At 34.2% G+C, this 14,219-nt stretch overlaps 1 protein-coding gene and 1 long non-coding RNA gene across 2 annotated transcripts; both read right to left on the reverse strand.

Moving 5' to 3' along the window:
* Window positions 1-1,857: 1,857 nt before the first annotated feature.
* LOC148602255 (ER membrane protein complex subunit 4-like) lies at window positions 1,858-8,760 on the reverse strand. The gene is made up of 2 exons (XM_088552565.1): window positions 8,602-8,760; window positions 1,858-2,638 (listed from the first exon to the last, which is right to left on the reverse strand). The coding sequence occupies exons 1-2, from the start codon at window positions 8,708-8,710 to the stop codon at window positions 2,214-2,216; spliced, it is 534 nt and encodes a 177-aa protein (XP_088408691.1). The 5' UTR covers window positions 8,711-8,760; the 3' UTR covers window positions 1,858-2,213.
* A 1,709-nt stretch (window positions 8,761-10,469) lies between these two features.
* Window positions 10,470-12,475, reverse strand: LOC148602256 (uncharacterized). Its single transcript, XR_015916552.1, has 2 exons — window positions 11,821-12,475; window positions 10,470-11,144 (listed from the first exon to the last, which is right to left on the reverse strand). It is a non-coding gene; the product is annotated as an uncharacterized LOC148602256 (long non-coding RNA).
* Between the last annotated feature and the right edge of the window lie 1,744 nt (window positions 12,476-14,219).

Consider the following 14,219-nt stretch of genomic DNA (forward strand, 5'->3'; position numbering starts at 1 on the left):
TTTCTAAAATCACCAGTCGAGTCAATTGCTCATAAAAAGTCAAGTCTGGGTGAGTCGAGAGGAAAGAAAAACTATGACATGGTGAATATCGTTTCTCGTGGTGCAGAATAAGATGGATGCACCGTAACCACCAACAAGTTCTTGATGACGACCATAAAATTTCTGTAGTGATGATCAGTCTTGTAGCAAGATAACCTTGTTCCAGAAGTCTAATCGTAAGAAGTCTAGCTAGACAAAAATCTGCGTAGTTACGGCAAACTCTGATATAACGTATGAGTTGTGATATGAGAACTCAATATCCAGGTGCTAAAGGAATTTTACCACAGATGAATGGAAAGTTGACAAAAGTGAATGAAAAGTCATTGTATAAGTTTGGTCAATAGTTTTCCTTTTCCGTCGATCTCTAAGTGTAGGTCAAGATATGAGGCGGACTAGCATCTTTATCTCAAGTTCTTAGTGTAGATCCGATGTATTAAACCATTATTAATATAGCACTTATGTAGAGTATTTTGGATGTTAAGTGGTTTCATGTAAGATATAGGTGATTCTTTAGCTTTTAAGCAGTACTAGAATCAAACTATTCTGTATCACTTAATATCAGAATTAGGTAAATATTTTGAAGCAGCCGACTTAATTGCACTGTTTACCGTTGCTGGAATATTGCACGTAGTAATTAAATCGAACGGGTGGTTTCAAAAACGCTGTCAAGAAACATTATTATACTCAGGCGAAGTTGATGCATTAGACTCACGTCTTTAAAAAATATTTGATGAAATCAGTTTACCAAATAAATCATTAATACACCTAACCAAATAAAAAAAAATATTTTGTAGAAAGAAAAGTTGCTGGACGGTGGTCAAGAAAAAAGTAAAAGAAACTGTTTTTGTTTTCTTGGTCTTGTGTTTTAGTTTTGTTTGAGTGCATGCTTGGGTTGGGTTTTATTTTCTACTTCTGGTTTTCATCTTGTGATTTAGTAAATTCAATTTTGTAACAAAAGATTTGTTTGTAATCATATTACATATATTCAGTGTTTTTCCTTTTCTGTTATTTGACTGCTTAACGTTGTATAGTTTAACAGACTGTTCATGTAAAATTCAGTCAGATTATATGGTATGGGGATGGCACAGAGTAACTTTGTTAAACAATTTTTGGTACTATACAATAGTAGTAAAGATCAAGCAATTTTCAAAACTTTTTAAAAAAATTGAACGGGATCATAAGATATTAGCATTAGATTGTTCCAAATACCTACAGTCCGTATTCTTGAACTTAGCCAACTTCCCCTTATGGCTTATGTCAGTATTTCTGAACAAACCAACTTCCTCAATGGCTAGTCAGTATTCCCTAACTAAACCAACTTTCCCTGATGGCTATAGTCAGTAATACCAAAATAAACCGACATCCTCTAATGGCTATAATCAGCATTTATTCCCAAACTAAACCAACTTCCTCTAATGGCCACAGTCAGTATTCCCCAACTAAACTGACTTCCCCTAATGGCAATAGTCAGTATTCCCTAAATAAACCGACTTCCCCTAATGGCTGCAGTCAGTATTCCCTAAATAAACCGACTTCCCCTAATGGCTGCAGTCAGTATTCCCTAAATAAACCAACTTCCCTTAATAGGTATAGTCAGTACATGTAATCCTAAATAAACCAACTTCTTCTACAGTCAGTATTCCCTGACCAAAACCCAACTTCAACTACCAGTAAGTTAGTGATACTTTTACATGTACCTGTAAATGGTGATAGTACTACTTAGATGGTAATGTAACGTGCGGTATCATTCTTTTAAATAAAATTAGAAAACCTTAAATAAAAGCTTTCTGTTATTAAGATCCTAATGAGTCCGTAGTATTCACGTATATGTATTTTATGTATTTTCTATTATTTAATTATCATACTACATTGTATTACAACACATTACATTAAACTAGTATACATTGTATATAAAATTTCAGTCATTAAATGTGGGCTGATTTTGGAAAAAAGTTATTGGTAAATTTTTGCTTAAAAAAGCATGAAATTAACAAAATTTTCCAACAAAAAAATTTTCATCAGTTCTTTTTTCCCCAAAGCCTCAAAGACATTCATTATGAAATGTGAAGATACAGTCATATGAATCTAGACATTTTAGTTTGACATGAGAAAATGCACTGTGTACACTGCTGAACTTTTTATAATTTACAATAATTCAAAATATTCAGTGTTCACTACAACATAGATCCACCACCTGACCACTCCATCCTCTTCTGGGCCTCAACAAATGCTAACCAATCAGATGAATGAGTCGGTAAAAGTCCCATTACTTGACATTTGTAAACAGCTAGCCCCAAACACACGATGTTTCCCAGAATATACACAGCTTTTTGAAGATACAGAGCATTGCCTTCTATTGAACTGAATGTAGCCTGCATTCCAAAGAGAGCTTGGAATGGTCTAAAGAACATCATTCCAACCATCATTATTGGGAAAATTGAGATAGAATTTCCAGCCATCCACATTATAAAAAAGTTCATTGGAATTTGTTTTAATGGACCAATTGCCACCTCCCAGGACCTCTTGTTGATTAGAATCTGTGTGTCTGTACTCTCATCTTTATCATCTCTTCTGGTGGTAATAATTTCATCACAGTAACCTAAAAATAGAAATATATACATATGAAATAGCTTTTCTCCAGTAATAACTGGAACTTATCAATAAATAGTTCGAACACAAGACAGAAGAGGAAGAACAGTGAATATTTTGGAATGGAAGCAGCCACTTGCATGTAAAATGAGGCAAAAAAATAATAGTCTTGTTTCCTGCTACCCGCGAGAAAAAAAAAAGGGTAGAAAGGTAGGGAAGTTATTTTATTTTTAAAAAACATTTCACACTGAGTTAATGGAGAAACAATCAAGACTTTAACAATATTTGAGCCAAAAGACTTTAACAGTGTTTGAGCCAAAATGACCATGAAATACAGGGGCTGCTCTTGCTTCCAAAATTCTGTCGCCAGAAAAATCGCCAGCTGCCATTTTATGTCGCCAATTTTCAGAAATTAGAGCCAGGGGGGGCAAAAAAATTATACTTTTTTTTTTTTTTTTTTTTTTTTAAATATGACAGTATTAAGACCACTGATAAATTATCTTTGTCAATTCATCAAAATAACCTCTCCATTCATGACATACATGTACACAAGATTCACTCTTGATGCATGAATGAAACAGGTTTTTAGCTCTAGTCTGTCACTTTCATATGCCTAAAATAACGAAGTACTACTCCAGAAACAGGTATTTTATTTCTATCAAGGACTTCATTACTTTTCTCACATAGTCCCTGATTTTAAAGCATTTTACCTTTGTCCTTCAAGGTCTAATTTATCTTACAATATAATTTGATTTCTTTTTAATTTAACAAACTAGATTCTTTTTTTTTTTCGATAAAATTTCTAACAAACTACATTTTGTACGATGGACCATTCATTGTGTCCCTGTTTAATTATCTTGGTATCGGAATAGTATTTCTTAATTAGATTTTGAGAATCCCCATTCTATTTGTTTACCGATTTTCCCGCCAAACAAATGTCATCCATTTTCTTTCATCAATTCTTTAATTTCTAAGTGTTTAGACACTTCCTAATGGGATAATCATTGTTTATTGGATTTAATTTATTCTGTTATTAGGTAAGTCTTTTTCTGAATATATCACATGGTTAGACAGGACTGTGAAGCTTGTATGTAGCCACGTGCACATGGCCATATGTGTTTAACTTTGACCAGATGATGAGAGTTTTGATTGGCTCAATAATATATTTACATTTGATTGACACCTCCCATGAGGATATTGTCAGTCACGGTCGTCTGGTCTAATTACCGTTAATTGCCTTCAGTCGTAAATTGGTCATGGTCAGTTAACTCTGACCAGGTGCAAACATAATTTGATAATTAGAGAAAATATCCCTTGCTGATAAACTTCCTGTCAATTTTATTATACAAAACTTAGGCGCCAAGAAAAACGCCAGTTGGTTATTTTTGTCGCCAGATCAAATAAAAAATCGCAAATTGCGACATTGGCGAAGCCCAGCGCGACCCCTGAAATATGTAGGGTAAACACAAAAAAACTAGGGTAGGTAGGGCAGCAGGAAACAAATCCGGGTTGTTTCGCCCTAATTCAAGTTTGCACCCGAGTGGTTTCGCCCTACTACCGGTTTGCCCTGGGTGGTTTCGCCCTAAATCTTGTTCGCATGGGTGGTTTCGCCCTGATTTTTGTATATCAAAATTAGATAGTGAAATAAACTAAGTCAAATGTTAAACTGCACAACCAATTAACATCTACCAAATAATGTCTTGTTTTTTGTTTTGTTTTTGCTGTTTTTTGTTTGTTTTTGTTTTGGTTTATTTCGTCTTGAGGTCGGACTATCTGGTTACAAGAAATACACAAGTTGTCTGCCAGATGCGAATTCAAGATTCAATATGCCAGTTCGAACTTATGTCTTTTATACATTTTCGGCAATTGTTTGAAGATCAAAAGGTTGCAAGCTGAGTTAAAGCTGAAAATAACATCTATTGTCAATTACAGTTTGAAGAATATTTCTGTAATAACAATGTCCATTATATTAATTTTCCTAACAATTGAAAAACTCTGTAATAACAATGTCCATTATATTAATTTTCCTAACAATTGAAAAACCAATCAAAATTTCAATTAAATACCTAATCGCTCCTTAATTAGGATTAATTACTTACAGAAATATTTTTTTTTTTTGGCCTGACCATAACTTCAATAAAATATGAATTTTTTACAATGAATATGGTATCAGCATACAGAGAATTAATCTGGAATCAAACTACATTGTAGGTAGGTGTGACAGGGAAAAAAATATCCTTCCAAAGAAGGTCAGCTCCCTTATACAGATATGATATGAACAGAGTGTCAGCAACGTCCTACATATGTTTATTCTCTGTCAAAACATGAATGGCTTAAAATCTTTGTCAAAAGTGACATAATCAGTTAGGATGTGATTGTTTGAACTTTCAACACAGATGCACATAGTGCATTATAGGTCTTACAAATTCCTCTTGGTCCAGACATCAGCAATACTATAACAAAATAGCAGTGATGTAATCAACGAAGTCAGATGCTATTGGAATAAAATACACTACTGTCAACAAATTTTAATTTCTCCACTCTTCACAGTGGACATATTATGAGTGGAATCACAGTGTCTCCACTCTCCAGGGTTCTCCAGGAGACCTCTTTTTGCATGGCACAGCCCCATGTGTTACTTTCCTTGCGCTATGAATTCAAAACGAGCATTTGGTGTGAGCCATGTATTTAAATTTGTGTCACGCATTGCAAATCGGCAATGAATTTCCCAATTACTCTTGCTTATTAATCACCTATACCTGTCATTAATCAATATGATTGGCACTTGTGTGTTTAACAGTAATACAATGTTTTGATTGGTAATTTTTGAGAGGGGGGGGGGTTGGGGTAACTTTACATTTAATAACATATAGTAAGTATAAAGAGTTGAATTAAATTTGAGAAAAATTGATGGAATGGAGAGGGGGAAGACAATCTTTTATACAACAATGTCTTAACAATCTCCACATTTATCTGATAAAGAAAAGCAATCTAATTTGCCGATTTTTTTTTTAATGGTGATGGATCGACTCCCCAAGTTCTAAAAGATTGTTAAATAACACAGATTCTGATGAAAACAATGTGAAACTGTCTAAGTTCTTGTGGTTAAATTATAAAAAAAGCTTGTTTAATGGTTTTATTTTGTTTGATGGTATAAACAAAATAACTACACCTGCCAAAGATTTTAACTTCTCTAGAGTGGTGGATTTATGGTCAAGTCTAGTGATGAGAAAACTTTACCTTGGTATCATTTAGTTAGACAATACAGACAGAAATATTTACCATTGTTCATTGTTAACTTCTATGCTGTACATGTAGCTTGTGCTATCAAATAAGTCTCATTCAACCTTATCATACTTTCTTCGGCAATTTACTTTCTGTGAAAGGACACGCATCATAATGAAAATTTTTTCAAGAGGAGAGTGATCATTTTGATCCATGGAGATCCCTGCAGTGGAGTCACCATTTCAAAAAATCTCTGTAGTTTACTAATCTTGTCTTTCATATGAAAGTATACAATGTATTTAATGATTCTAGTAATTTAATAACATTTAAGTAATTGACAGAAATGAATATTGAAAAGTATAGAAATGGACCAATTTTATCCCAGTTTTTACTTTGGTGGAGTCACAGTGGATAAAATGAGTGACTCCACTGTGAAGAGTGGAGAAATTAAACTTTTTGTTTACAGTAGTACATACACACAGCCTAACTTCATATTGGGGTTGATACCAGTGCTTCCACCTGAGCAACTAATAAAACTTCAAAACCCAAAAGGCAAATTAGAGCAACAAATTACACAAACTTCGTCAGAACCAACATTACCAAGAATCAAGTCCATAACACCATACAAGTTGACAAGGGTAATTGTACCAACGAACAATTCAAGAACTACTTGTTTCGAACCATGACCTAGAGGACTCAGTAGTGTGTGTCAAGAATCCTCAGAAGTTCTGATGACTAAACTGCACAGACCACCCCTGACTCAGGAGCCCAGCAGTGAATCTGACACACTACTACAAAGTACAGATACAGTCTACACTACAGATATTAACGGGTAACACGAATCACCGGAATGCCCCGTAATCACCGAAATGCCCCTACAAATCACCGGAATGCCCATTGAAATCACCGAAATGCCCCTTCAAATGACTTTACATGATGAATTTCATAAAGATTAATGCTTAAAATTTTCATAAATGCATAATTCCTACCATAATTAAATATTTTAAAGTGTTGTTTCTCGAAGCGTCAATTAGTTCAAAGAGCGATAACTCGCATTGGAGATAAAGACTATGTTGCGCAATCTCTAGTAATTACCAGTAATCAGGTGGAAACTCAATATGATTTATACTTCATAGACTTTAATTGATAACTAAATGCTGAAATTAGTTCATAATATTTTTTTATTGGTACACAGTCAATAATATGTCAGCAAAGCAGATAGCAAATTCTTTCAAAACACAGAATATATGAAGCTACTATTAAAAAAATGTAAGGATTAACACATCATAAAAATATAAATGATAATAAGCATGTAAAATCATTCAGCAACTATTTAAGAAGCGTCTCAGGCATATGACATATAGCTACTATTTTAAATCACATAACATGATTAAAATTCATCTGATTGATAATAAAGACGATAATATAATATATAATATAATACAAACAAACAAAAAGAAAAAACAATCACGATGACAAGATGTGTGGCAGAAAAAAACCTATTCCCAATAAACTGAAAAAAATAATTTAGATGTCCATGCGAAGAGGTTTAATAGTAACAGTGGAGTCCTACCCATTTCTGGGCATCTCAACAACAAGATACGGCGTACGCACTGTTAATATCAAACAGCTGAACATTCACTTAGCTGAACATTTACTTTGTTTTCGTTTTTTTGAATGTCTTTGTCCTCTCGTTAATTTTTCGTTTGTGCTGACCAATCTTTTTGCCTAGTGACCTGGGCTGAACTACAGTCATTTTACCGTCCGTAGAAGTAACAGTCATTTTGTCTTTGGGAATAAATTGTCTTAAACGCTTGTAGTGTCTGTCACGCTCCTCTGTCGTTTTTGATACCCAAACAGTCCTTGTCACCCCAAAGTGTTCGTAGGTCTTTGCAAGCCTAAACTGTCCTGTGCCAACGATTGCCTTCCTAATGTCTTTAAAAAAACTAGTGTCAAAAATTATTGTCTCTTCATTAGAAATTAACTAATTAAGATTGCATTTTGGTGATAATTATTAAATTCTCAGATCTGATTTATAATTAGCTTGTATAATTATGTAAATGACCCTTGAACGACGAGCGGTAGAACTTATGATCGGCAAGATTAAAAAAAGGGCAATTTTTCAATTGTCCTTTTTTACAAAAAATAAATAAATTATTATTTGTTATACAATTGATTTGCAAATAATTTATTAAACAGATAAAAACTTGCATCGTTTTCTGTATGTAATCGGTTATTATGCAGAGTACATTCATGTTTCAATAAGCAAGAGTTATCTTTCTTTGATGCTAATATTTATTTCTTTCAATAAAAAATCTTCGTGTAAAAATATCAAAATTTTATTATGTAGATATACCTCATAACATCTCATAGAATCAATATTTATAAAATTTTAATAGTTTTACAACAAAATAAGGGGCATTTCGGTGGCATTCCGGTGATTTGTAGGGGCATTTCGGTGATTACGGGGCATTCCGGTGATTCGTAGTACCGGATATTAACTAATAGATTGAAGGTTTGTTAACGACCTAGAAATTTGTCATAGTTTTAAATCAGGCTTCTCTTGATTAAGACTTTGTCTTCTAAAAGGATAAAGCTATTTCATATGACATTTTGAAAAACCTTCACCTACAGGCTACAATGTGCAGAAATCAGGATACATACATATGTTATTATGTATATCTACTATCAACTGAAAATATAAGGTCAAATCTTAAATGACTAAGTTTCGTATGGTAATTGAATTACCAATAGGCTTTCTTAAATCAGTGTTTAGCTGAACAATTGCCTTTTCTCCCTTAGGACGGCCGATCCCCGTAAAATCTATCGACCATTTGTGTAGTTTTCGCTTCGACATTTTAATTTGAACTGGTCTTTCCGTAAAACTTGCAAAACGAGGAACCAGTAAGTAACTCCGCAGCAAATACCAATAAATACCACACTTTCTTGGTGACAGCATACCAGAATAACTATGGGAAGGTCTGATTATTTCTAATGTTACTAAAATGAGGATATTTCCTTTCATTTACTCCAGATTTTATATCAGATTAATAAAAAACATTGCAGATATTTTCACATACTGCTTTTTTATAGTCTACTAAAACAATCTTGATAAACTGAAGCAGACTATAAAATCCTTGACTGAAGAAAGATAAACCAAAATCTTGCGGGAGTTAGATTCAGGAGAAATATTTAAAAATCTAGTGAAATAAAATTTGATTATCTGATATGATGGATATATTTTGGTGGAAAGGGGTTTTATATGGTGTAACGGGAGAGCATGATTGACTCACAAAAATATATTCCGTCACCAAGGATCGAACCCTAGACCGCTCGATGACAAGCCAGCGACAAACTGATTCGGCTAGAGAATTAATACCTTTAGCCAAGTCAATTAACTGGCCACTTACAGGGGCGGATCCAGGATTAGGGGCGCGCAGTTAATTTTTATTTTTTTTTGGTTGTTTTTTTTTTTTTTTTAATATTCTTCTGGAGTGGGTGCAATGTAGATATCTTTTCTAGTAAAATTAGCGAGAAATTAAAGCTTCAACCTAAAACCGCCTAAATCTACCCCTGACAACCCATGCTTTGCAAATGTTAGGGGGGGCGCTCGTCCGCCACGCCCCACCTGAATCCGCCCCTGATTTAAATCTCACTACCTACTACAACGCAGGTAGGCCGTCTTGTCACAATGGCATACTAACGGTCCCCGATTTGTTGTTTTGTTTCTTCGACAAAAATCAGGTAGAACGTTTATTAGCAATTCGATCGTTGATTTTTCTAGAAAAAAACAGAGGAGGCTTACGCTACCGGTGCACCTGGTCCATGCATTCAGTTTTTTATTGAAGTCCGAGTTGCTTATTTACTTTATTGCTATGTACGTATTATTTCCGTCATTTAATGTACAGGAAAACAGATACACACAAGAACATACAATAACCAAAATAATATAAACAAAGCAACAAAAGTAAAAGAGCAACTACAAACTTGGGGCATGGACCAGGTGAACATGTAGGGTAAGCGCGCGTCTTATAATTTGCTCATCTAGAAAAACCTGTAGAGTTGCTCACAAAAAGTCAAGTCCGAGGTAGACGAAATAGGAAACTCGTGTTTAAAACCGTCGGAATTTGATCTTTAACTTGATATCACATAGCAATAAATCATGCGATAAAAATTAACATCGTGCCAAAAATATTTTACTTGAAGATCTAAAAAGAAATCAAATGTATTTCTGTGTAATTTTATCGCATTCACACGACAGCACGACGCTCCCAAATAATAGATAAAATGAATTAGCATGAGGCGACGGATCGGATAGGAAATGCGAGCCTCTGCCGAAATACCCCCCCTTTCCATGCAGAATACACATATCTTCAAAAAATTTCGACAATGTACTTATATTATTTTTTTCCTGTTACATCAATATTTGTGCGTGTGTGCATTTTTAAAAATAAAATTTTAAATGCATTTCCCCTGAGGAGCCCCGGTCGTTTTACCGGAAAAAAATTAGTACGCATGGTGTGTGACTCAGTAAACAATGACATTTATTTCGCGCCATATTCCAATAGACAAATCAAAAATGAACAATAAATACAAATATTCTTAATCTCGTTAAGTCGATTTCAAGAATTTTATTAAATAAATTACTTCTGAACGAGATTTGCGTTTTGCCATATATATATGACGTTGAAAAACCCCAACGTTTTTTTTTTCACTCTACACGTTGACGTACTCCCAAATAGTGGGGTCTGGGAGTAGGCCAGAGCGTCAACACAGCAGCCCAGCCGCTAGTAAGACATACTCTGACTGAGTTCTTCGGTCAATTATCCCAAAGGCTGGGCTCCGCTACTTTCTACTACTAACTGGCATTACTATTAGAATCCCCGTAAGAGGCGGTCGTGCGAGATCTGTAAGGAAAGTCAAGACCGTAAAAACCCCCAATCATCATCCCAACGTTTTCAGTGTGCAGATCACAGAATGGACACTAACGGATCAACTGTAGAATGTATATTCTAAAGGCTGGAAATATTGGTATATTGCCACTAATAAGGCGGAAGTTTACTATTGGGAAATCGAAATCATCATGATATGAAGAGAATGGATATGGCGAGTTTGTCAAAGAGACAGCAACTACACTGGGATGAAAAATGTCAGCCTACGGCTACCATGGGTCTTCAATGAACTCCAAGGAAACTCTCACACCACTGGCAGGATGCAACTGCCCCAAAACAACATTATACACATGTTCAGCAAAATAGTTGCATCTGCATACTCCAGCAACATAGAGCAAACTGAAAGTAAGTTTTGTAAGTAAACATATATGTGATGTCTTGTATACCATGCATACTGTATTACTTTATGAAAATACATTAATTCATTTGTTTGTCTATGTTATGTATGTATGTGCTATGCATACTGTATTTTGTTGCATTTTGATGTATTTTGTTCTGGTTGTTTTTTGTTGTTGTTGATTTTTTTGTGTGTTATTATATTTTGTTGCGTTTTCATTAAATATCAGTCAGTTTATTTAAGTACCATTATATGTAAGAGTAATCAAGGGACAAAGACCAGACACGGAAAACAGACAAACACAACATTGAACATAAAATAAATAAAATAATACATACAAAATAACAAAAGTACATGAGCAACTGGAACTCCACTAAAACTGGGAGCATGGACCGGGTCCATCGGTAAGATAAGCGTCCTCTGCTTTTCTAGAAATATCCGCCGAGTTGCTCTTAAAAAAAATTAAGTCCGGGGTACACGAAAGAGGAAATGAAAACTATGACACGTTGAACAAATCTGTTTTCGTGGTGCAAATGGATACACAGTAACGATCAACAAGTTCATGATGAGGACCATAAAACTTCTGTAGTGATGACATCAATCTTGTAGCAACATAACCCTGTTCCAGAAGCCTAATAGTAAGAAGTCTGGCGCGATACAAAAAGTCTGCATACTTACGGCAGGCTCTGGCGTAAAGTTTGAGTTACGACATGAAAACTCCATACACACGTGCTAAAGGGATGTTTTGCCACAGATGAAAGGAAAGTTGACACACAGGACGGTTTTTAAGAGAAATTAAAAAAAATAATTTAAGTCGCATTCTACAATAAAACTGTTTTAAAAGGACTAAAATTGCAATTATACGTTTTCTGTGAGGTTTGTTTGATAAAACAGGTTTTATAATACGCGATTTTTTTATTTTCGATTTGTTGGGATTTTCCCTTGTGAATCACGTGATCATTTTCTGACATCTTTCAACTCAACTATAAAATGCTTTTGCCCGACCTGTTAATCGCAACCAAATTTGTTAAAATTTGAGAAGAAAGTTTGTATTAATGTACTTGTCCTGAATTTTGCAGGAAATAGACATGAATCGTCAGATTAGCCAAGAAAATCATTTTAGAAATATGTTGTGCGATGAAATTTGTTAATCTGTAAACGTCGTCGAATGATTATTTTGTTCTACTATCCCTCACGATTTTTTGCCAGATACATATAGATTTCTTATTTCATTGCGATTCTATTAAAGTATGACGCAAGAAATTCAGTTGAGTGGAACAGGTCGGGCGAGATGAAAAACCAACATAGTACGTATCCAACTTTCGTTTCTCTTTTGTTTACAAACGCTCAAATGATCTATTTTAGATTCAAGATTAAGTGACACGGTGGGTTATACGATTGAGATATCCGATGTTTCTTTCACTTATGTACTTTATTATAACTGTTCATATTCTTATCTTGTCCACTGGATAGCAGTAAATGCTTTAAGTTCACGATACAAGTGTGCATGATGCTATACATTTCGTTGATCTATAATATAGCATTGATTTACGCGTTGTGAAGGAGGTGCATTTTATTGCATTTACACGCCTGTGATAATAATTTTATGAATGTTTTAAATGTTGTAAATGTTTAGACTATTGTGAGCATGCGGGCAATATTCACATAAAAATGAAACACTAAGTAAATAATTATTCTAAAAGGGGGTGCCGTGAAATGCTCAAGCTTGTAAACAACGCCGTTTTCCATATATGAAAAAAGCTGCTCCTACTAAAACCGTAATAAATGTGAAATAAGAAAACTTACTTTATGTTCTTTGTTGTGTATGTCTGTTTTCCATGCCTGATCTTTGTCCCTGGATTGCATTCTTTTGATTGCCGCAAAATCTTGGTTACTTGATTACTCTTTCTAAAGAATATTAGAGCTGAAAACTGAAGGGATGATTGAAACCCTAAATTTATTTTCTTTTCTCTTCCAATATATCTAGATAGCATTACCGAAAAACGTCTGTTTGATGGAAAACTGTATTCGACCGAGGACGTTGAAGTAAACATTGCTTATGACATTGTAGTATTTTATGACTTATTTTATGTAATAGAAAATACACTTGAAGTGCCTTAACTATACCGCGCAATTCTAAATGAAAAGTCATCACGTTTGTTGTAAAGTTTGATCTATAGTTTTCCTTTACCATCGGTCTATAAGTGTAGATCAAGAATTGAGGCTGACTTCACAGTGTCTGTAGTAACCCAAGTTCTTTGGGGTAGATGGGATGTATCAAATCCCTGAAACTAGAATCAGGCAAATGGTGGCACATCATTTTTTTTCCAATTTGGTCTTTTCCTTCAAATATATTCAATATATCTAGAAAACACGATTTTTTTTCCAATTTATCCTGAAGCATATGTGACATAAATATTTTGACTGCTTATAAAGAGAAAAAGAGGTGGATTCCCCCCCCCCCCTGCCATTTTTCCACAGTGCAGTTTAACTAAACTTGACCTATCAATAACTTAGAAAGGCAAATTTCTCAAACATTTTGATGGTTATTTTTAAATGTGATGAGTTTAAATACTTGGAAAATGCAATAAAACCACTGCGTTATTTTCTTCATGTGTCACAGCTTATATACATTTTGCTGGATTCTTATAAAGAGAATTTATAAAAATCAGACAGAATGTGATTCATGCATGTCAAAAACCCAGTTCAGTTGGTGTTTTATATGGACTGGTACTCATAAGATCATAAGAGCTCATATTTGCAATGTTAATCTGTATAATTATACTCTATGCCGAATTTTAAATAAAATTTACTTTAGTTCAATTTAACATTTATCGTACAGAAGTGTGGGGTTTATATTTGGCATGGCGCTGATCATGACTTCTTCTGAAGTCGATTTATCCTGTTTTTTTAATAATGTAATATTGCGCTTTGCTTTCAAATAGAATTTTCGGTCTTTAGTGTTCCTAGTTTTATTTGGACGATAGAACGAGTAATGGCATACGATGATCCAAACAATCGCGAAAAGGAAAAAAATTGTTTGAATAAAAATAAAATACAATTAAATTAAAAAAAAA

Source organism: Perna viridis, chromosome 11 (assembly GCF_037379345.1).
Source record: "Perna viridis isolate PV_CMFRI_1.1 ecotype Kerala chromosome 11, ASM3737934v1, whole genome shotgun sequence".
NCBI classification, from domain to species: domain Eukaryota; kingdom Metazoa; phylum Mollusca; class Bivalvia; order Mytilida; family Mytilidae; genus Perna; species Perna viridis.